Raw genomic sequence first — 22,342 nt, 5'->3', positions numbered from 1 at the left:
TTTTTTCCCATTTTCAATCCTCAAACTTTAGCATTTTAATCATTTTGGTTCTAAATTTTTTTTCTTTTATCATTCATACCATTAACTTCCATTTTGTTTCATTTTAGTCCTACAAAGAAAACTGAAAGGGAAGGAGGGGTCGGGGTTGTCAATTGGCGGCCCCAGCCCCGAATCGACCAGGGACCTCCGACTAATCGGCGACCCCGACCCCGACCCCGACCCCGACCCCGACCCCGACCCCTCCATCGAGGTCACCGGCACCCACGGAGGACGCCAGCGACCTCGGTGGAGGGGTCGGGGTCGCGATTGGCGGCCGCAACCCCGAATCGTCGGAGGTCCCTGTCGGTTCGGGGTTGGAGCTGCCATTCGCGACCCCGACCTCTCCATCGAGGTTGCCGATGTCTTTTGTGGGTACATGCGACCTCGGTGAAGGGGTCAAGGTCGCCGATTGGTGGCCCCGACCCCTCTTTCTATTTCGATTTTCTTTGTAGGATTAAAATAAAGCAAAATGAAAAGTTTAGGATATGAATGATAGAAGAAAAAGATTAAGAACCAAAATGATTAAAAGGCTAAAGATTGAGGACTAAAAATTAACGCCATAATCCCTTATGTCTAACGGAGTACACCACAAGGGGGCTAATTGTCCATAATAAAAAACATATGGTGAAATTTGTCCCAACCCCAAACTACAATGAGGTTTTTACTTTTTCTAATAAATTACTAACAACAAAAGTAAATTTACCCAGATTTCTAAGCAGATTATAGATATTCCAAACTATCGAAAAAAGTATTCATTTATGAAATTAGCTACAAAAATTTTGAAATAAGATACACAAATTTCGAAGAACTTAACTTAAAGTTTTAGTAAAATACTTAATTTTTACTCACATGTCTAGTAATTTACTTTATGATATGGTGCAACCAATTTTATCGATTGCACCATAAAAATTTTCTCCAAGTATGGGTTCAAAGCACCACACATGCTTGACTAAAAATAATAAGTTATGGGCTTTGATTCTTATTAATAAGATTTTCCTTACTTTTTTTTTTGGGTCGTAAGGGACTTATTGTCTAGTACTAAAATAGAAACAACAAAACTAAATAAAGGGGCAATGAAATCTCACTGATGATGATCGAACATGAGACTTTATAGTTTCGAGTGGTGACTTGTGCCATTACATCAAATTCCCTTCTTTTTAATCTTTTATTTTTTTTTCAATGGCTATTTACCTAAAATGGTCCATGGTTTGCCCGTTTTGTCAAATCTATCATATGTTTTTTTTTGGGTCAAATCTATGCCATGGTTTACTTTTTGCATCAAATCTATCCCGGCGTTATTTTTTCCGTCGACATCTAACGGCCGTACTGATATGGCGCCTACGTGGCAAGTGTGGCCGACTATCTCTCCACGTGCCACGTCAGTACGGCCGTTAGATGTCGACGGAAAAGATAACGCCGGGATAGATTTGATGCAAAAAGTAAACCATGGGATAGATTTGACAAAAAAAGTATAGGATAGATTTGACAAAACGGACAAACCATGGGTCATTTTAGGTAAAAACTCCTTTTTTCAATATGCACCATTATATCCGAAAATTCAATGGAACCCCGATTAATTTAGTTGAGCTAGGTCAACCTTAGGATAAAACTTTCATAACGTGAATTTTCAGAATATGAAATAGAAAATTTAAGTCTATATATTAAAGTGCACATATGACATAATCCCTTAGGTGAATGACTCTAGAAGCACAAAATCTTTTTATAATAGGGGTATTTACTTAAAATGGCCCATGGTTTGTTCGTTTTGTCAAATCTATCCTATGTTTTTTTTTTGTCAAATCTATCCCATGGTTTGCTTTTTGCATCAAATCTATCCCGGCGTTATCTTTTCCGTCGACATCTAACGGCCGTGCTGACGTGGCGCCTACGTGGCAAGTGTGGCCCACTATCTCTCCACGTGCCACGTCAACACGGCCGTTAGATGTTAATGGAAAAGATAACGCCGAGATAGATTTGATGCAAAAAGTAAACCATGCGATAGATTTGACAAAAAAAACATATGATAAATTTGACAAAAAAAACATATGATAGATTTGACAAAACGGACAAATCATGGGCCATTTTAGATAAAAAAAATCATTTATAATATAACACTTTAGTATAATTTTGTTTATAACAATTTGATACCAAATGTTACAATTTGTTGTAGTCAAGTGTAATCCGTCAATTAGCCACTGGCCCCATCAATGGATTATGATGTGGCATATGACATATCAAAATAGCATATGGCATGGCACCTTAAAAAATAAAAAAATTAATTTTTATAATATTTAATAAAATAAAATAAATAATAATAATAATATAAAATTTTAAAAATACAAATTCAAAAGAAAAATCTGACACCCTTCCCTTCTCTCTTCTCTCTCTAACCTTTCTTCCTCTTCCAGACTTGCAGCATGTTTCGTTCTTCAGTTTTTACAATTTGTTTCGACTGGATCAGGATGCTCCCGCCGGCACCCCCATGAAGGAGCAATTGTCGAAAAAACAAAGACTGAACAGAGGTTGTACTTTCGAAAGGCTGTTCCTCTCTCAGCTTTCAGAGCAGGACGAGGGGAAAGGATAAGCTTTCATGGCGTCCGGGCGAAGGCGAATCACTTGGGTCATGGTCGAATTCGGCTTTCCTACCTAAACTGGACGAAATTCTTGCTAGAAATATCTCTTGAACTTTACATTCTGAAGGAAATAAACGTAAAGGCAAAAAATGAAACGGTAGCAACTGATCTCGACTGAGATCTGTCGATTCGAGGGTTGGGGCGCCCCTGGATCACTCAGAATAAAAAAAAAAAGCGAGGGAGATGAGGAAGAGAGATGCTGAGAGAGAAGGCCGCCTCACCTTCTCGGGCGAGCTGCTTGAGACGCCGACGATCCGATCCCGGTGATCCATAGCCCAGACCCACGAGGAAGAAAGGACACTATGGGGGGAGGGAGACAAGCATGGGCAGGGAGACAGAAACATATTTTTTAAAATATTTATTCGATTTTTTTTTTCAGTTATTTTATTTTTATTTTCTTACATGGCAGTGCGAACAAAAATACTTTCTTTTTCCTTACTGCCTTGTCAGAGCTGACGATGCCATGTAGGCATTTAGTAACGCGGTTTGCTTGTTTTTAACATAATGCACTTAATTGTAACAATTTAGAACATTTGTATCAAATTGTTAGGGAAAAAAAGTTTTTCTATCAAAGTGTTACATGGCTAAAAGATTGTATTCAGTAGTAATTTATCCTAGAAAATATAGGATGTTGCTTTCTTATCAAAATAGCAGGACGAAATTTTTGGGTTTATTTAAGGAATTTTTGTCGAGTCCGGGCCCGGCGGATTTCTCCACCGTCAAAAGAATAAGACATAACACCAGGGTAATATATATATATATATATATAAAAGGGAAGAATAAGACATAAAACAAACCTCGCAAGTTCAGCCGACCTACAACATGTCAACTGCACGAGGACAACGTCATTATGGAAAGAGATTAAATCTTTCATGTATAAGATCCTTAGCATGCAAAGCATCTTCCACACCTATCAACATTGAGGCCATATCAACTCTACATAGCTAACTAGAAAACCATGTTGTCTAACGACCCGACTGCGAAACCTCATGCGGTGTGCTTCCCGAGTCCTGCTCAGAGCCACATCACTGCAACCCTGAAGCTCGTGAAGCTCCTTCACTGGAAGGGCTTCCACATCACCTTTGTCAACACGGAGTTCAATCATAGACGCATGGTCAGAGCTAAAGGAGGCCCAAGTTTCCTCGATAGTCTCCCATTGGATTTCCAGTTTGTGACAATTTCTGACGGGCTCCCTCCTTCGGATGTAAATGCGACTCAGGATCTCGAAGCTCCGTGCGAGTCCGCCAGGAATCTTATGAGAGCTCCCTTCGCCGACCTAATTGGACGTCTGAACGAGAGGGCGGGACTTGACCCGAATTTTCCAGCTATTTCGTGCATTGTATCTGACTGTCTCATGACATTCTCGACGATTCCCGTCGGCAAGAAATTCGGAGTCCCGGTTATCAACTACTGGCCTATTTCTGCAGCAGTCGTCATGTGCTTCTTGCAATATCCAGAGCTTTTGGAGAAGGGGTTCACGCCACCCAAAGGTATTAAAAATTATTATTTCTTGCATGCGAAGTTAATTAGAGAACTAGGGCTTCGGGCCCGTAATTAAAAAAAAGAAAAAAAGAAAAATTAGAGTACCCCACATAAAACAAAAGTCGCTTGAAAAAGCTACAAACATGTCAAGATAAATCAAAATGTAAGGTAGTGAAAGAGTCTTGTTATAAGCTCCAAACATTGTTACTTTAAATAGTTTAGTTTATCTTTTTCTTAAGTAAGATAACGAATTCAAATATTGTGAATATAAAATATTTATGATTGAGAGAATTCTACCTCTTAATGTACTAATTCATCTCTAATTTGAATTAGTCGGGACTCATTAGTAATCTAATTACTAGGTGTTGTACATTGAAAAACAAAAGGCCCCCACCATATCATCATTTTATTGATCAACGATATCCTCAAATCTATTGGTCAAGACTAAAATCTCATACGAGTATCCTTTGACACTGGCCACAAGGCAAAACTTAATGAACGATACAACAAATGGAAAAGTGCCTCAGAATAGTGGCCAAATAAAAAGAAAATGAGCATTTCACCAAATAATGAAAACCGACAAATAAATAATAATAATAATAATGGTATCGCTCTCGACCAGAAATCAAAAGGTTATTAAATTCGATTCTTACTAATATGACTTTTTGTGTCCCTATAATTCTCTTTCACTGTGTACTGGGACAATACAACCTCTGCACTTCACACAATTCTGCGTCAAAACTTTGGATGATATACTTGTTAAAGAGGAAAAATGAAGGACCACACAAGCAACTCATTCCTTTTCTGTCGAAGCTTGCATTGGCCATAGCGATAATAAGGGGAACGATATCTATGTAAGATCGAGTTCTTATAGATTTTCATTTTTGGTCCTTAATTTTGACTTTTGAGGTGGAAAGTCACTGAAACCCCTTAAAACTTAGAACCTAATATAACACTTTGTCACTAGTCAAATAATATTTAAATTCAAAATAACATACTATTCCTAAAAGTAGACCATTTTGTTTCAAAACCAGATGCTAGTAGCCGTTCAAGTGGCTACTTAGACACAGTCACTGACTGGATTCCTGGCATTAAAAACATGAGACTGTGCGACTTCCCAACCTTTGTTCGAAACACCCCAGCTGATGAAGTGCTATATGATCTCACTATTGACGCTATCAAGAGCGGTGAGGAAGCTGTGGCGACAGTTATTCACACTTTCAAGGCCCTTGAACAAGACGTTCTTAATGCTCTTTCTTCCTTGCTGCGGAAGCAAGTATATGCAATTGGTCCATTTTCTCTACTTCTTGAACAAATCCCAGAAAAAGAACGTCGTGCCAAGAATATCCATGGCAATCTGTGGGAAGAAAATATCGAGTGTCTCCAATGGCTGGAGTTGAAGGAATCGGGCTCTGTGCTTTACATCAACTTTGGAAGCATTGCATTTTTATCACCAGAACAATCGACCGAGTTTGCCATGGGCATAGCCAACAGTGACCATCCATTCTTGTGGATTATAAGGCCAGATCTCGTGAGCGGAGACAATGCAATTTTGGCCCGGGAGTTTGCTAAAAAGACAAAGGGAAGAGGTTTTATGATCGAATGGTGTCCGCAGGAGGAAGTTCTAAACCGCCCATCAGTTGGCGGGTTCTTGACTCACTGTGGGTGGAACTCAACTATCGAGAGCCTGTCTGCTGGGGTTCCCATGCAGTGCTGGCCCTGCTTCGGTGACCAACATACCAACTGTCGGTTTGTATGCAACGATTGGGAAATCGGACTTGAGATTAACAACGATGTGAAGCGAGATGAGGTGGAGAGGCTTGTGAGGGAAATGATGGGAGGAGGAGAGAAGGGAAAGAAAATGAAGGAGAGAGTTGCAGAGAGGAAGAAGTTGGCTGAAGAGGCAACTGCTCTGTGTGATTCATCTGCCAAAGACTTGGACAGACTTGTCAATGACACCTTATTGAAATAATCGATTCGCTCATTTCAAATTGTTATGAACTTGTGTTGTAATGTTGGTCTCATCTACTAGAATCAAATCACCGAAGTGTTAATGGCACCTCGTCTTCGAATTTTGATGTTGTAACTCTCATCGTGTCAATAAGTAAATAAATAAATAAATGCATGTTCTCCATTAGATTAGCCCTTTAGTTATGAAGTTCTCTCCTTGGCTAGTTTAATCACCTAGGGTGGAGGGCCAAAATAATCCAGGTGTATGAAAAAGAGTTTTTGGGTTCGCTTTTTCGTTAATGAGATTCAACTATCCTGTATTTAAACCTCCATTTTTCATTTACTAGCCTGATGGACCTCCTCTTAATTGGAGAATTTTCAAACTTCAATAATAATTTGAAGTTGGTCAACAGTCATCATTTTTTTTGTACGTACTGGAAAAATTGGGCAAATTTATAAATATTGAAAGATTTTGTACCATGTTGAGAGAGAAAATAATTATAGAAAATGTGTCTAAAAGTAAGTTAATTATAACAATTGGAATGATAATTAGAATTCTCTCCTCTGTTGAGAGCTCCCCCTTTCTTCCCTCCATTGGAAGCTTCACCTCTTCACCTTCTTCTCACATCATCTTCTCTTTGCTCTTCAATGAAGCCACCTATCCATTTGGCTCAAAAAGTTACTACCAAGATTAATGCTTCGATCTACCTAGTACTGCCTTCGGAGATCTCCTCAATGGTATTCCTCACTCTCCTCGCCTTGACATTAATGCAACTCGTAAAGTCTGCCACAAACTCTCCATCTTCACCTCCACCAGATCACCACACAAACCCTCCCCTGGCCCTGCAAGATACTCCGCCACCAACAAACAAGCGCAAAATGGACCCAACAGACCTCTCCATCAGCCTGGAAGATATGCTCAACGCCCATCTGTCAATGGCCTCAAAAGCTATGTGCTAAACTTACCTACAAATGACGAAGAATAGCTCAACTCCATCCCCCTCACCCTCCTCGTCAAACCTTTCGGCTTCAGAATCCCTCCCCCCAAACTCATCATCCCTCGCCTTGTCCAGGCATGGGCAGCTAAGAAGGGCATCTCGATAGTACCAGATGACAGAAACAAAGAAATACTAGTCTACCTCTTTAAGGATCAGAGAGACTTGGTCTCTATTGAAAATGGAGGTGCTTACCATGTACAAGGAGCCCACATGATGATCGAAAGATGGGACAAAGGGCTCCCCTTGGAGGAGATCAAATTCACATCGGTCTCTTTCTGGATCCAGCTACGGGGTATTCTTCTTGAGATGTTATCGAAACAGAACATCATGCAGCTAGCGAAACAAGTTGGACCCGTTCTACAAATCGACTGGAAAAATAAAGGAAGCATCCCCAAATGGTTCGTCAGCCCCAGAGCACTAGTGAAAGTCCCAACTACAAAGCCCCTCTGTCCAGGATACCTTATAGCCAGGAAAAACAACTTGACATCTTGGGTTCACTTAAAATATGAAAATCTTACGACCTTCTGCTATGATTGCAGTGCTCTCGGGCACGAACAAGGTAATTGCAACTAAGAACAACCCATAAACCCAGACAGATACGAACCGTGGCTCCATTTCGACCCCAAAATGACTTCCCACCACCCCATGTTGCTGCCATCCCTGATGACTCCCCGCCGAGCAGTCCCACCGCCGGATACCGCCCATCATCCTCCATGCACATCGGCTCTCCACGCACACCCGATTCCTCCCCCATTCCACAGACCCATCAGGGCGGCACACCTCCCAAGAAACCAAAGTACAAGGTCATTTTCAATATACCCGACAATGTGGTGGCTTTAGCTCCAAACTTTGACTGTCCCATCGAGCCACCCCTGTCCTCTGAGCTACCCCTTACCACAGAGGAAGGAGTCTTTGTCCCCGTCACCTCGAACACCCCACCGCCTAATTCCAAAGCAAAAGGAAAACAACCATTACTCTCCTCTCCCACGAATCAAAGAGGACATCCCTACTGGAAGGACAATTTGAACGTCTCTAGGCCCCAAGATAGCCCATCCCATCTTGACCAGGCCTAGGACCTCTCCCACCAACAAAACTACCCAATGGACTCTCTCTATATGGGCTTTACCCACAACCAGGGCCATACTTCGCTTGTAAATCCAAATTACTCCACAGCTCCTGCAGTACCCGCCATTTTTGACTAACCCCTCCCTCAAGTCAGTGAAATCACCCAAGCACTCTCAGTCGCGCCAAGCTGTGCCCTCCCGACTTTTAGGAAAAGGAAGCTTGAGATGCCCTATGAAGAATTCATCAAGAGAGCAGCACCCTATACGGCAATCCTCAACAAAATGCCAAAAACCCTTGGAGAAGCAATGCATGAGGATCCTACTTTCCCAGGACACCAACCGTTCCAGGGCAACTACATTGTATCTCTATGGCAGTGCCATAATCAACCCTATTTCGTGGAAGAAATGGAGGATGGAGAACTCCCCGTAGACATCCAAATGGCCGAGGAGGCGGGCCCAAACATGCCCCCGAGTTACCCATGAGTTTACTTGCTTGGAACTGTCGGGGAATGGCAGGAGACCCAACAGTCCGCACTCTCAAACTCCTCCAGAATAAGCACCAGCCCAATATGATTTTCCTCTCAGAAACGAAGATCAACTCGGATCGATGCAAAAAACTTGCCCAGCGATGTAGGTTGGATGGCATCTTCTCAGTGGACGCATCAAACTCAGCAGGGGGTCTCTGCCTCCTTTGGAACACAAAACTCAAGGTGCAAATCCCCAAACACTCCCCCTATTACATTCACGCAATTATTGATCATGATATACTGCCTGCATCTTGGCTCATCACCTGTGTCTATGGCCCCCCATATGCCCACTTGAAAAATGCTTTCTGGTCTAAATTAGCTGAGCTCAGTGCATCCATTAACTGTCCATGGTTAATAGTTGGGGATTTTAATGAAATATGCTATAGCAATGATAAAAGGGGTGGGAAACACTTTGCCCCCTCAAGTCGTTCTTACGTGGAAGATTTCATAAATCACTCCGACTGCATAGACTTAGGCTTCTCTGGAAACCCTTTCACTTGGAGAAACAATCGAATTGGCTCTGCTCATATAAAACAAAGGTTAGACCGTGCTATTGCAAACGATCAATGGCGCCTCCTTTTTCCAAAAGCTAGTGTAAAACATCTGCCTAGCATTAAATCAGATCACAACCCCGTTCTGGTCAAACTATGGATGGATTCCTCTAAGCGCCCTAAACCTTTCAGATTTGAAGAAGCCTGGACCCGTGATCCAAACTGCAAAAAAGTAGTGGAAAATGCCTGGCAAATTCATATCAAAGGATCATAAGCTTACCAATTCTCTAGCAAATTTAAAAATGTTAAAAGAGATTTAAAAGGCTGGAACAAAAAACTCTTTTGGGGTTTGTGACACAAAGATAGCAGGTATCATTGAAGACCTTGATTAACTTCAAAATGCTGACCAAACTCCTGAATCAAAACAAAAGGAAGAGCTCCTCTTTGCTGATCTTGATGAAACCTTGCTAAGAAAGGACCTAATTTGGCGTCAAAAATCACGAGAGCTTTGGCTAAAAGATGGTGATAGGAACACCAAATTTTTTCATCTTTCCACCATCATTAGAAGAAGAACAAATCATATTGCCGCTGTTAAGGGTGACAGAGGACAATGGATTGAAGATCACCAAGGCATTGGTGACTATTTCCTCAAAAACTTTGGAGATCTATTGACCTCAACAACCTCTTCCTTCCCAGATGACTTAGAGGGCTTAATCGAACCTGTCATCACTGAAGAAGAAGACTACCTCCTAGTCTACCCCCCCAACCCAAGACGAGATTATCAAAGCCCTGAACTCTATCCTTAATCTAAAGTCGCCTGGTCCTGATGGCATCCCCTCCCTCTTCTATAAACATTACAACTCCATAACCATGCCACTCCTCGTCTCAGCTGTTCAAAGCTTCTTCACTTCTGGTAAGATTATCAGAGAATGGAATAACACATTCATCACTCTCATCCCTAAGTCCCATAAGGCCTCCACTTTTAAGGATTTCCGACCCATAAGCCTCTGCAACGTATGCTACAAGTTAATATCAAAAATCCTTGCAAAAAGGCTCAAACCCATCCTTCCAAGACTTATCTCCCCAAACCAAACAGCTTTCATCAAAGGAAGATGGATCAACGAAAATGGCATCCTTGCTCAAGAAATCATCCATACGATGAAAAAAACAAAAGTACGGAAGGGTTAGGTAAGTATGAAAATTGATTTTATGAAAGCTTTTGATAAATTTGAGTGGAACTTCATCATTTCTACCCTCAAACAATTTGGTTTCCCCGAAAAGTTTATTGCATGGATCCACCAATGCATCTCTACATCCACAATGTCAATCCTCATCAATGGCTCCCTACACGAGCACTTCTCCCCAGAAAGAGGGATAAGACAAGGTGATCCAATCTCCCCATACCTCTTCATTATTTCCATGGAAATATTGTCCCGTCTCCTCTATAGAGCCGAAGCTCAAGGACCAATTAAAGGAATCCAAATCTGTAGAGGCGCCCATAGAATTTCACACATCATGTTTGCGGACGACCTGATCATCCTTGCAAGAGCAACCATCTCAGAATCCAACAATGTCAAGAATATCCTAAACAAATTCTGCTTGTGGTCGGGACAAGAAATCAATCTCACAAAATCAGGACTCTACTTCTCAAAGAACACGCCCGTTACCTCCCGAAGAACTATCAAGGATACAATGGGAATGGGCAAGCTCAAAGATGACTCTAAATATCTAGGCAACCCTCTCTTTGTCAGGAAAAAGCGAAAAGAGTCTTTCCAATTCATTGTCGATAAAATAAAGAACAAACTATCGTCTTGGAAAGTAAAATCCCTTTCTTAGGCAAGTCGAGCAACCCTTGTTAACTCTGTAATCTCCACCATCCCCATCTACACCATGTCCCTCTTTCATCTTCCCAAATCCACCCTCAAGGCTATTGACCGTGCAACAAGCTGCTTCTGGTGGGGAAGCAAAAAAGAGTCAGGGAATTTCTTTGCACCGAAGAGCTGGACATCCTTGTGCCAATTGAAAGACTCAGGGGGCTTGAGCTTCAGGAGAGCATAGGACTCAAACTGAGCCATGCTCTCGAAAACGGCTTGGATCCTCACTTCCAAAACCAACAATTTTGCCTCTCGTGTTATGAAAGCCAAATATGGAAATTTCATTGCACCCCTTCAGCGCTCAACCGTGACCACTTCAAGCATATGGAAGGGTTTACTCTCGTGCAAAAACACTCTTCAATCAGGTACGTGCTTATCCATAGGCGATGGCATCTCCACCTCCGTCTAGCACAGCCCGTGGATCTCAAGTAACCCAAACTTCAAACCCACTCCCGCCATTGGAATACACGCAGAACCAAATAAAAAAGTACGTAATTTAATGCTCTTCCATCCCAAAAGGTGGAACACTCCATTGTTGATGAACCTGTTCGACCAAGGCACTGTAAGTAATATTCTGAAAATTCACATTCCACAAGAAGAATGCAGTGCTCTGCTATCTGGACTCTGACTTTCTCAGGAATTCATAGCGTCAAATCCTTTTATCTCCTGTACCAGCAACATAGATTTCATACAACCTCTAATATAAACTGGAAGGACCTTTGGCACTTGAAGATCCACGAGCGCTTAAAAATCCATTTATGGAGAATCGCAAGTAAATGCCTCCCCTGGTTCTCCCAAATCGGTGCACCTTGCCTGCTTTGCAGGACCAGCTCCGATAATTTTGCACATCTCTTCAAAGATTGCATCTTCTATCGTGTTGCTTGGAGGGAATCACCATGGAATTTTGGCCTGAAGCAATTACCTGTCATCGACTGAACTTGTGAATTTTATTTTAAACCCCCCGATTTCCATTGCCAGTATTTTGGTTGATTATTTAGCTTTCACCTTGTATGGTTCCATCATCTTATATCAATTATGGGCTATGAGAAATGAAGTCCTTTTTGTAGGAAGCACTGCAGATCTATCTGATTGCCTTCGCCGTATCAAACGTGCCTTCAAGGAGCACAACGACTTTAAAGCTCCACTGTCGCATTTTGAACTCAAAGCTGGATAATCACTGCATATGCCTGAAACAAGCGATCTGTCAGACGATTGGACTCTTATCCACACCGACGATGCTTGGACAACAGAGAGCTCCAGCCTTGCGGGAATCCGAAAACACCCTAACTCACCCATCACGCACTCATGGATATCCAAGGCAGAAACCAGATCTCCCCTACAAGTTGAAGCCAAAGTAGTTCTCCTGGCAATCAACCTGGCTCTGGAATACGGCTGGAGCAAGATTTGGATTCAATATGATGCCCTACTGCTCCTCGATGCCGTCATCTATCCTCACCACTCCCCCTGGGATATTAAAAGCATCGTTTCAAACATTGTTGGTTTACTAGCTTTATTTAAGGACTGGAAATGTACCTAGATTCCAAGATTGGATAACACTCAAACACACGACTTATGCCAATATGGCAACAAGTCCAATTTCCCCCCTTTTGTATGTTTGAGGGTTATCCAATTCTCGATGTACTACTACTTTCTTAATTTTAACCTTGATCTTACTTATCAAAAAAAAAAACAATTTGAATGGACTTTCCGCTTCCAATAGACACGTAAATGTCTTATAAAATAATGTTTTCCACAATAGAAGGTATGAAGGAAATATTTTCATTAGAAAATCTCTTGTCTCCCTCTCTCTCCCCATTTCTCTCAAATCACTCTCATTCTCGGTTGGCTGCAGAAAACTTAAACGAGATTATATCATCTTGTAGCTTCTTTACATGCTCAGGGATTGATTCTATTAGTGCGAGACAGAATCGATCGCTGTCTTCTTTGTATCCTAAAGGTTCGTTGGGGAGATCCCAATTGCATACTATTAGTGGGGTGAATAAAGACTTAATAAAATCAATCATGTGCCTAGAAATCGTCTCTCTTATTTGCTCATTTTCACTATACTAAAGATCTTGCACCAACACTCTATAACCAAAAATAAAATAAAATGAAAATTTAGGAATAACTTGGAGATCGGAAATATGTCGAGTACATTGGTAGAAAGAATAAACACAAGACCTTTAATAAGAACATTTTTAGATTGTCTAAAATTTCATGTTATAATTTCTAAACAATAAAAGATATTAAAAAAATACATATGGCACGATGTGGCGGTCTATAATGGCTCCATAAGGAAATCAAGTTTGATTTATTATATATGGATCAGTGTTATTAGAATCAGATCGAATCAAGTAATTCGACGGATCGGACCGGAACAGAAACTGGACTTGTGTCCGATCGGGTTACTTTGAAAACCAAAAATGCATAATTGAACCAAAAAATCCAGCTGGTTTTTAAACAAATCCATCAAACCCATGTGAACCAACCAGTTGCATCGGTTCGGAATTTTTTAAAGGAAAATCCGACCAAATGAACTGGAATCAATCGATTCTGAACTCTGAAGGCTAAAACTGAAAGCCTGAATTGAAATCCTAATCTTCACTCTTCAGTTTAGTTAGTCTTCTCTTCACCTCTCTACTTCAAGCTTCCTCTTCTCCTTCGACCATAGCAAGTTTCACAACAGCTTCGAGTTTTCCTCCTCCTTCTGTCTCTTCTCGGCTTCTCCTCGTCAACATCTTCGAGCTTCCTGCTCTGCCCGATCGATTGTTGCTGTGATTCGAGGCAGTGGTAAGATGGGTGGATCGAGGGTGAACGGACACTGGGTAGACGAAGAGCAGCACAGAGAGTCGATGAGCGAGAGAGGGGTGGGGTTATTTTTGAAAAAATAAAAAAGATGCCCTACCTGTGGCTGTGGAAAGTTAGAGAGGACAAGATCGGGACTTTAGCAGTATTGTGAGCCAAGATCGCAGGCCCCAGTCGGGGCATTCTTGAAATGGACTGTGGGGCGAGAGTTCTTGCTGGAGCGAGCTTCGAGGTGAAGCTGCGGAAGGCAGCGAGTGCGAGCTAAGCTCTCTTGTGGGAAGCCATGGCTGCTGGGGTCCTCTGCAGGGGAATGTCATGTATAGAAGGAGAGAAACGTGATTATTCTCGAACAGGAAATGGTGGAAGTCGGAAGATGATCCATTGATCCACCAGCGAGAGAGACTCGGTGGAATGCCTGGTCTTGTCTAGAAAGAAATTGAACGAATTCAATGGAAGAGAGGGAAGGAGGTTTTGTCTGCTTGAGTTGCAGATTTGCAGTTGCAAGATATGATGAACAATCGAGAACACAGGGTGCCATCTACACCACTGCGAAGTCGGCTTTTGAAAAACAATTACCTACGAGCATCGGAGATCCACTCGTGTGATTACTGCAAATGACCGACCCAGTTATATCATCGATAACTCAATTCTCAGTTAGATGCGAAATTATGAAACAGAGAGAGGTATGAAGACCGGAAAATCTATTGCCGATGTTTCACAGTGCTTCGACATTTAACTGGGAGACCAAGTAGGTGATAACATCCTTTTCTCAGCCCATGGGAGCATAAAGAGGCATGGAAAGAAACTAATGTATTTGTCGTTTATGTTTTACATAGTAAAACTGTAAAGTTATTTATTGATTGAAATAAATAGTAATTGTTGAGAATAAGAATTCCTACACATAATAGTTAAGAGGAATTTAATGGTTTATAAGAGATTGGGTGCCACAATTTATAAACTCGAGCTTTCTAAAGACCCTATTGCATATAGGCTAGTCAAAATTTTACCTTAATAATTAAAATAAATTATTTTAAGCAATAAATAATATTAAATAATATTAGTAAATTAATTTCGATTACTTATTCAATTATTTTGTTATTAATTTAAAAATAATTAATATTAATTAATTATTTGTATTAATTACTAATGTAATATTATTATAAAATTACTTGTTTAAATTAATTAAAATTATATGTTAAATAATTATTTAATTATACATTTAATAATTTTATAAAATACTTAATCAATATTTATATATTTAAATAATTTGGAATTATTTTAATAATAATTATTTAATAATGTATAATTATCTAGTTTAAAGTTTTTAAATTATTAAAATATGCAATTGCGTTGGCATGAAGGAGGAATAAAATGTGTTATTTTGGGAAGAATTTATCTTTGGATTTTACTTTGGCGGTAATTCACGTAGTCATCCTACTTTTAGGTAAGGTGGATTGCCACTTGAGTGGCAAAATAGATTGAGAGAGTGACATGGATACACTCGATGTTGTGTATCTATACAAGCAAAACCTGTTATAACATGATAGTGGCTCTAAAATATATTTTATGGCACTTGCATATTCACTTGTATCGAAGCTTAGGGCATTTGAAATCGACTCTTCAAAGATGAGTGCAGTAAAGTTTGATATTGATAAGCTCGATGCAAATGCCAACTTTAGCTTGTGGAGAGTTCAAATGCTTGCTATTTTGGTTCAGAACGGGTTGAAGAGAGTTGTGATGGGTTCGAAGCTTTCAATTGTGAACCAATCGGAGTATGAAGAGTTAGATGAGAAGGTTTTGTCTCTTATTCAATTGTTTCTTGCTAATGATAATTTTCAAGAGGTACTTTTCAAGAAGAAGCCCGTGAGTTAGTGGAAGGAATTGAAAGTCCTTTACATAACAAAGTCTCTCACGAATCAAACTTGTGTTGAAGCAATGGCTTTATATCTTTCGAATGGACGAAAGTATGTCGATTCGCACTCACATTAGTGAATATATCACATTGTTGAATGATTTGAGGAATGTTGAGGTGAAAGTTGATGTTGAGGATTAAGCTTTGTTGTTGTCATGTTCTTTGTCCGCATGCTACAAGATCAGATGATCAATCTTCGGGATTGTTTGCTAGAGCTAGACAATAATCTAAAGGCTCCCATTAACAACGCTCAAGGTTAAAGTCAAAGAACAAAGATAAAGTTTGCAATTATTGCAAGAATGGGCATATCAAATCCAAATATTTTAAAGTGAAAAGTATAGATTTAGCCACGTAGGTTTATTCATTTTTTTATTTTCATCCTATTGCTATTATTTTTTTCTATTTTCATCCTTTACGTTTTGTAACTTTTTTGTTTTCATCGTTCCGTTAATTTGACCGTTAAGTTTGCTAATATGGAATATATTTGATGCCACGTAATCTTTTGTGAAAGGACAAATCAACAAATTGATTATATTTCACCCAAAAATCAACAAAATAAATATTACAAAATAAAGAAATATGAAAAATAATATTCTATTTTCTTCTTTCTTCTTCACTCACCTGATTTGCTCGCTGTCCAAGTCAATGAACAGGTCAGAGAGAGAGGCGTGAGAAGAAGAAATTCACAACAGTGCCTCCAGTAATGATCCGAGGACAATTGCATGCAAAACCGACTCATGCTCCCCGCCGCAGCTCGTGGGCGTTGGGGTCACGCTTCCTCTTCTGATTCGAAACCTCAAATTATGGTCTTTTTCCAATAAAATCTTGAATAAAATGTGTGTGTGTGTTGTAATCCTCTATGTTAGAATGAAAATTTGAACTTATATACGGATTATTCCAGTAAAATCCCCAAATTTAGAAATTTTCTTTTCGATATTTGTCGGTACCCAATACATAAGAACATACTAATTAATATGAAATTAGAGTTATACCTTATCGAAATTTTGATGGATAGGAATTCATATTAAGATCATTCCATACTTTGTTGAAGTAGAAAGAAGCAACTTTGAATTAATTTTCGGGTATACGATCTTCAAATAGGGGGAGGTTTCTCTCATACATTTTATGCTCTCTCCTCTCTATCCAACTCTCTGTTCTCTGAGTCACCCATGTATCTTCCTTTCTCCTGCTCTAGTGGTGATCCACAGAGGCGAGATACTTAGCAACCTCCATAAATATGCATATATCTTCTTCTTTTAAACAAAATATTGCACTTGATTTTTTCTTTTATTTTCGCCAACATATTCGTCTCCTGTTTGTTTTCCTTTTTTTGAGACGAAAATATGATGTCCATATGTCAATTCAGGTATTTAATTGGATTTCATGTCAGCGAACTTAACGATCAAACTAACAGAGTGATGAAAACAGAAAAGCTGAGAAAGGTAAAAGACTGAAATAGCAAAAAAATAGAAATATGATGAAAATAGAAAAGTGACTAAATATATATTTTTTCCTATTTTAAATTGCAAAAGAAGAAGAGAGCCGGTGAGAGCAACAAGAAAAAGAAGCAAAAGGAAAAGTAGCGGATGCTAGTGTTTCTGAGAATGAGGATGATCTTGCATTGGTGAAGACGACTGATAAATCAAACTTCACAAGCAAATGGATTCTTGATTCCATATGTTCACGCTACATGTATTCCAACCGCGATTGGTTCTCCACATACAATTGACTACATGGTGAAGTAGTTCTTATGGGCAAAAATGCTGCTTGTAAGACTCTAGGTATTGGCTCTATTCAGATCAAGATGCATGATGGAGTTGTGTGAACCTTGTTTGGCATTAGGCATGTGCCTAACTTGAAGAAGCTTATATCTCTCCGTGTTCTTAACTCGAATTTGTGCAAAGTGGTCATCGAATCTAATAGCATGCACATTTCTCGTGGAGCTCTTTTGTTAATGAAAGGTTTGAAGAATGGTAGCTTGTATGTTTTTCAGGGATCAACTATGACAGGAGCAGCAACAGTTTCCTCATCTACTTCAAATTCAGACTCAGCTCGGGTATTGGACATGCGCCTAGCACAAATGGGTGAGCAAGGCATTAGCGTATTGATCAAGAGAGGTCTTCACCCCATTTGAAGTTTGGGAAGCTTGACTTTTGCTAACATTGTGTTTTTGGGAAGCAAAAGAGAGTTAGCATCAACTTGAAGGTGCACAGGGCGAAGGGCACACTTGACTACTTCCACTCGGATTTATGGGGCCCGACATAAGTCATTTCTATTAGAGGTCGTCGATATCTCCTCACTTTCACAGATGACTTCTCTAGGAAATTTTGGGTTTATTTTCTCAAGCACAAGAATAAGGTGTTTGAGACTTCTAAGAAGTGGAAGACTTTATTGAAGAAGCAAATCGAGAATGCCATGAAAAAGTTGCAGACAGAAAATGGGCTTGAGTTTTGTGGGGGTTAGTTCAATGAATATTGTGAGAAGAAAGGCACTGCTCGACATCATGCGGTAGTCCACACCCAACAACAAATGGGCATCGCAAAGAGCATGAACGTGATTCTACTTGAGGAGGCTCGGTGTATGCTTTCCAATATAGGATTAGACAAGGAGTTTTGGGTCGAAGCGGATAACTTGCCATGCCAAATTGTGGACCGATGTCCACATCGGTCATTGCAGTTAAAGTCTCCTGAGGAGATATGGCTAGGTAATCTTCATAATTATTCTCATTTGAGGATATTTTGTTGTCTTGCTTATGCACATGTTGATGCGAGGAACCTTGAACCTAGAGTTAGAAAATATAAATTTCTTGATTTTCAATTCGGTGTTAAGGGTTATAAATTCTGATGTCCTGAAACCAAGAAGTTAACGATTAGTAGAGATCTTACCTTTGATGAATCTGCAATACTTCACCCGAGAAAGAAGCTGCTCGTGTCTGATTTTGCAGGGAATCAAGGTGCTGAGGAGAAGGTGGAGCTAGAGGTTGGTACTTCTTTCGATCAACGGGAGGTTATGATATTACTCCAGATTAGTCTGAGTCTTCCTCTAGAGTAGAGGCATCTTGTCGAGCATGGGTATCTCCTCAACAGTAACAACAACAGTATGCTTTGGTTAGAGATAGAGAGAGGAGACAGATAAAAGCACCTCAAAGGCTTGGCTTCGAAAATATAATGGCTTATGCTTTAAGTGTTGCGGAGACTATTGATTCTTCTGATCCTACCACCTATTCTGAGGTAGTTAAGGCTCTAGACTTGAGTAAGTTGCTAGTAGCTATGCAGGAGGAGATAGAGTCTTTACACAAGAATGAGACTTGGGAGTTAGTCATTTCACCCATGGCAAGAGGATTGTTGGTTGCAAATGTGTATTTAAGAAGAAGGATGGTTCAAACAATGAAGACACCAGATATAAGGGAGGGAGTTGCTAAGGGCTACAGTAAAGTCGAGGGAGTTGATTTTCATGATGTGTTCTCTCTAATGATAAAGCATACTTCTATTCGTGCTTTACTTGCCCCTTTTACGATGCATAATCTCGACTTGGAGCAGCTTTATGTGAAGACTGCTCTCTACATGGTAATTGAAATGAGGACCCATACATGTAACAACAGGGAGGCTTTAAGATCAGAGGTAATGAAGACAAAGTTCGCCTCTTGAAGAAGTCTTTGTGTGGACTCAAGCAGTCCCCTAGATAATGGTATAAGCGTTTTTATTCCTTTATGTTGAGTATTGATTTTTTGAGAAGCAAGTATGATAGTTGTGTTTATTAGCATCAACTTGCAGATGGATCCTCTCTCTCTCTCTCTATATATATATATATGCTTTTATACGTTGGTGATATGGTCATCGCAGCTAAGGATCTATCTGAGATTAATCATTTGAAGGCCTTACTCAATTCTGAATTTGAGATGAAGGATCTTGGAGCAGCTAAGAAGATATTGAGGATGGAGATTTCTAGAGATAAATACAAACGGAAGCTATTTTTGTCGCAATATAGGTATATCGAGAAAGTCCTAGAGCGTGATGTTAAGCCAGTTAACACTCCCCTTTTTGCTCATTTCAAGCTTTTAGCTTCATTGTCACATAGACAGAGGAGGATGAGAGGTATATATCTAGGGTCATTTATTGTAGTGCAATTGGAAGTTTATGGACGCCATGGTTTGTACTCGTCCAGACATTTCATGTATTGTTAGTGTTAGCTGATATATGTCTTGTCCTAGAAATTTGCATCGGCAAGTTGTGAAGTGGATTATGAGATATTTGCGGAGTACTTTTAATGTTTGGGAGGAGTTCGACTGGTTTGGTCGGCTATGTTGATTTTGATTTAGCAGGAGATTTGGATAGAAGGAGATCTCTCATGGGTTATTTGTTTGCCATTGGCGATTGTGCTATTAATTTGGAAGGCTACTTTACTGGCTGTAGTGGGTTATCCACCACGGAGATAGATCTCATGGCAATTACTAAAGCGGTATAGGAAGCTATTTGGTTGAGAGGTCTACTTAGGGAGCTTGTTGCGGAGAAAAAAGTGACTATTATATACTACGATAGTCAGAGTGCCATACATTTCACCAAAATCAAATGCATCATGAGAGCACAAAGCACATCAATGTAAAGTATCACTTTGTTCGTGATGTTGTAGCCTATGGGAATGTGACGCAGGATACACGCGAGCAACTGTCACAGATCCGTTGATTCCGTGGAATACCGGAACTACGACCTTCAATCTCCTATTGATTATTCGAATTCTTAGGAAATTAGCATCAAACTCGAATCAAATCCGAGAATGGGCGAAAGAGCACGGTAACTCCAAAATTTTATTGATAATCCAAAAAACTCAACTGTTTTTAGTCCTAGGGCTTACAATGCTTAAATAGGCTTAAATGAAATTATAACGAAAGAATTGAAATTATAACAAAGGAAATAAACTATTTCCTAAAATAAACTATTCCCTAAAAATTGTAAAAACGCCCAAATAATATAAAATTACGAAACCGCCCAAATAACATAAAATTGCCCATTTTCTGCCGCATCATTCTTTCCTTGATGGAGAGAATTCGCCCTCGAATCGTCATCGTCCGAACTATTATTACCTTGATCTTCACGAATAGAGAGATTAATACGTTTTTGCTGCTTTCTCACTTGCCACTTGAATGCCTTCTTCTCTTTGCGAGCTCTTTCTCTTAATTCTTCGTACATAAAATTCCGTACACCCCTTAGCCAATTAACACTTTCACTGAATCTTTACTTTCTTGATCGAGTCACGTGCACTTTGACCAACTTTGGCTACTGAATAATCTCCGAAATCGACACCGTAAGCATCCATGCATCTTTCTTTGCATTGGAAATTTCTTCACCTAAAATATCCTCAATATGAACATAATAATAAAAAATTTTATCACCTCCAATATTCTTTAATACGGATTTGTTGACAACGAACGATAGTTTTCCTTGATCATCAAATACAAATTTTGTAACTTCTTCTTGATCTTCATCTGGGTATATATCAAAAACTAGATTGGCTTCATCATATGATATGTCTTCGATCCTCCGATCCAATTCGTCCTCCTCCGTAGCTCAACGTTGATTAGCCGTTCTTCGGGGCGGCATTGCTGATCCAAGAGCAAACGCGGCTCTGATACCAACTGACGCAGCGAAACTAAAGAACAATTGTAATTTGTTGATTCGCGCACGAATGCCAGAAAATCATCTTTTATAACTTGTTGATTCTACGAATACCAAGGAATAGACATCAAATTCGTTGATTCAATCAATGCCGAATTTGGAAAAATAGAGAAAATATTCTCTCGAAATTTTATTCATCCATAAAACTCAATTGTCTTTAGCCCTAGGGCTTACAATGCTTAAATAAGCTTAAACGAAATTATAACGAAACTCGTTTTCTGCTGTATCAAAATGTTAAGTTTATGAAGATTAGCACTCATGAGAATCCAATAGATATGTCGATGAAGAGCTTACCCGTTGGCAATTCGTGTATTACTTGGGCTTTGTTGGTATCCTGTAGAGATCGAGCTAGGCTCGTGGGGGCCTTTGACAAAGGAGAGCATTAAGAGCATCTTGTTTGATGGGCATTTGAAAATACAAAGTAAGGTGGAGATTTGATTTGTTTGTGTCTCGTATTTCGGTGTTTTACGACCACCTCGGAGTCTTGATAACCCTTTTGGAATGAGCAAGAGATGAAGAAGATCGGGGGGATGCATTACAAGTTGGTTTTCAATACTTGGAGCTACTAGGAGCTCACCATTGCAGCGATGAGAAATTGAGGCCACAACCCTATTAAATCAAGAGTCTGGACCGAATTTTACTGAGCGACGCGGTCGTGACCAATCCTCCATATGGCTGCAATTATCCTTCTATTCGAGCTGATCCCCTGTTTTTTATCAGAACCGATTTCTTTTTGTTTTAAGGGCTTATTTTCGATTCTCTTGTAATATATATCGCCTAAAACACTTTGTAAACCTAGAATGCTCATTTAGGGAGATGATGTGAGAGACAGGACTTCGTATTTGGGATTACGGTTCTGCATTCCTCTTTGATTTCTCCACTTGTACACTCTTGG

At 39.9% G+C, this 22,342-nt stretch overlaps 2 protein-coding genes and 1 long non-coding RNA gene across 3 annotated transcripts; 2 read left to right on the top strand and 1 right to left on the bottom strand.

Moving 5' to 3' along the window:
* Window positions 1–3,609: 3,609 nt before the first annotated feature.
* Window positions 3,610–4,487, top strand: LOC116192705 (7-deoxyloganetin glucosyltransferase-like). Its single transcript, XM_031521317.1, has one exon. The coding sequence runs from the start codon at window positions 3,631–3,633 to the stop codon at window positions 4,228–4,230; it is 600 nt and encodes a 199-aa protein (XP_031377177.1). The 5' UTR covers window positions 3,610–3,630; the 3' UTR covers window positions 4,231–4,487.
* A 708-nt stretch (window positions 4,488–5,195) lies between these two features.
* LOC116192704 (7-deoxyloganetin glucosyltransferase-like) lies at window positions 5,196–6,204 on the top strand. The gene has a single exon (XM_031521316.1). The coding sequence runs from the start codon at window positions 5,254–5,256 to the stop codon at window positions 6,124–6,126; it is 873 nt and encodes a 290-aa protein (XP_031377176.1). The 5' UTR covers window positions 5,196–5,253; the 3' UTR covers window positions 6,127–6,204.
* A 7,159-nt stretch (window positions 6,205–13,363) lies between these two features.
* Window positions 13,364–14,264, bottom strand: LOC116192355. The gene is made up of 2 exons (XR_004154051.1): window positions 13,964–14,264; window positions 13,364–13,879 (listed from the first exon to the last, which is right to left on the bottom strand). It is a non-coding gene; the product is annotated as an uncharacterized LOC116192355 (long non-coding RNA).
* Window positions 14,265–22,342: the final 8,078 nt, after the last annotated feature.

This window comes from Punica granatum, chromosome 1 (genome assembly GCF_007655135.1).
Source record: "Punica granatum isolate Tunisia-2019 chromosome 1, ASM765513v2, whole genome shotgun sequence".
NCBI classification, from domain to species: Eukaryota; Viridiplantae; Streptophyta; class Magnoliopsida; order Myrtales; family Lythraceae; genus Punica; species Punica granatum.
This window is presented reverse-complemented; position numbering and strand designations above follow the sequence as displayed.